The sequence below is a fragment of the Procambarus clarkii genome, chromosome 8 (genome assembly GCF_040958095.1).
Source record: "Procambarus clarkii isolate CNS0578487 chromosome 8, FALCON_Pclarkii_2.0, whole genome shotgun sequence".
In the NCBI taxonomy this organism is placed as follows: domain Eukaryota; kingdom Metazoa; phylum Arthropoda; class Malacostraca; order Decapoda; family Cambaridae; genus Procambarus; species Procambarus clarkii.
In genome coordinates this window covers 14,318,435-14,319,124 of record NC_091157.1, presented here as the reverse complement: position 1 = coordinate 14,319,124, position 690 = coordinate 14,318,435, and the positions used below count along the sequence as shown (strand labels likewise).

Here is a 690-nt window from a genome sequence, read left to right as displayed (position 1 = left end):
TCACCATTATTCTATCTGCACGTCAGAAACACTATGCTGTTTCCTTTGCAAAGGGGATCATCCTGCAATCTCCATTCATTGTCCTCATAGACAAGAAGTCATCAAGAACATGGAGAAAACAACAACATCTGCCAGAGCCAGTACCTCTGATGCAACCAACCAATCAGCGACAACCTCAACATTCCAGTTTTCAACGTTCATGATGAAGTTTACTCCAACACCCCTTCAACCTCGAGTTCTCATGATCCGGATCCTGTCTCTACCATCACCGTGAACGCCGCCGTGCTCATGGATCTACTATCAACAGCTGCAACGCCTGCTCCTCCAGCAACATCATCACAAGCCACCCAGACTACGACGCCTCCTCCATCAACAATTGCCACAGTTCCACCTCTCGTGTGCGAACTCTCTCAACGTTCTACATCAGCTGCAGGTCCCATGAAGCCTCAACAAGCAAGAACTCATCCCTCAAGATCCACCGCCTCTACTTCTGAGTCAGCCGACTCATCGGATGAGGACGTCTCGGTTGGAACACCATCTCCTCCAAGGAAGCACCCCTACACAACCGAAGATTTCCTGCTGGAAACTACCTCCAACGACAGCCTCACCATGTCAACGTGTAGCAAGACCAACAGGCCGGTCAATAGGTCTGGGAAGAAGAACACCGACGATCTGCGCCTGAGAAAATGA

At 50.0% G+C, this 690-nt stretch overlaps 1 protein-coding gene across 1 annotated transcript; it reads left to right on the top strand.

The window, feature by feature from the left end:
- Positions 1-288: 288 nt before the first annotated feature.
- LOC138359738 (uncharacterized) lies at positions 289-690 on the top strand. Its single transcript, XM_069319343.1, has one exon. It carries the CDS (start codon positions 289-291, stop codon positions 688-690), a length of 402 nt encoding a protein of 133 aa, XP_069175444.1.

Excerpts from the sequence above, each read along its gene's own strand:
- LOC138359738 (XM_069319343.1), top strand. The coding sequence starts at position 289 with ATGGATCTACTATCAACAGCTGCAACGCCTGCTCCTCCAGCAACATCA.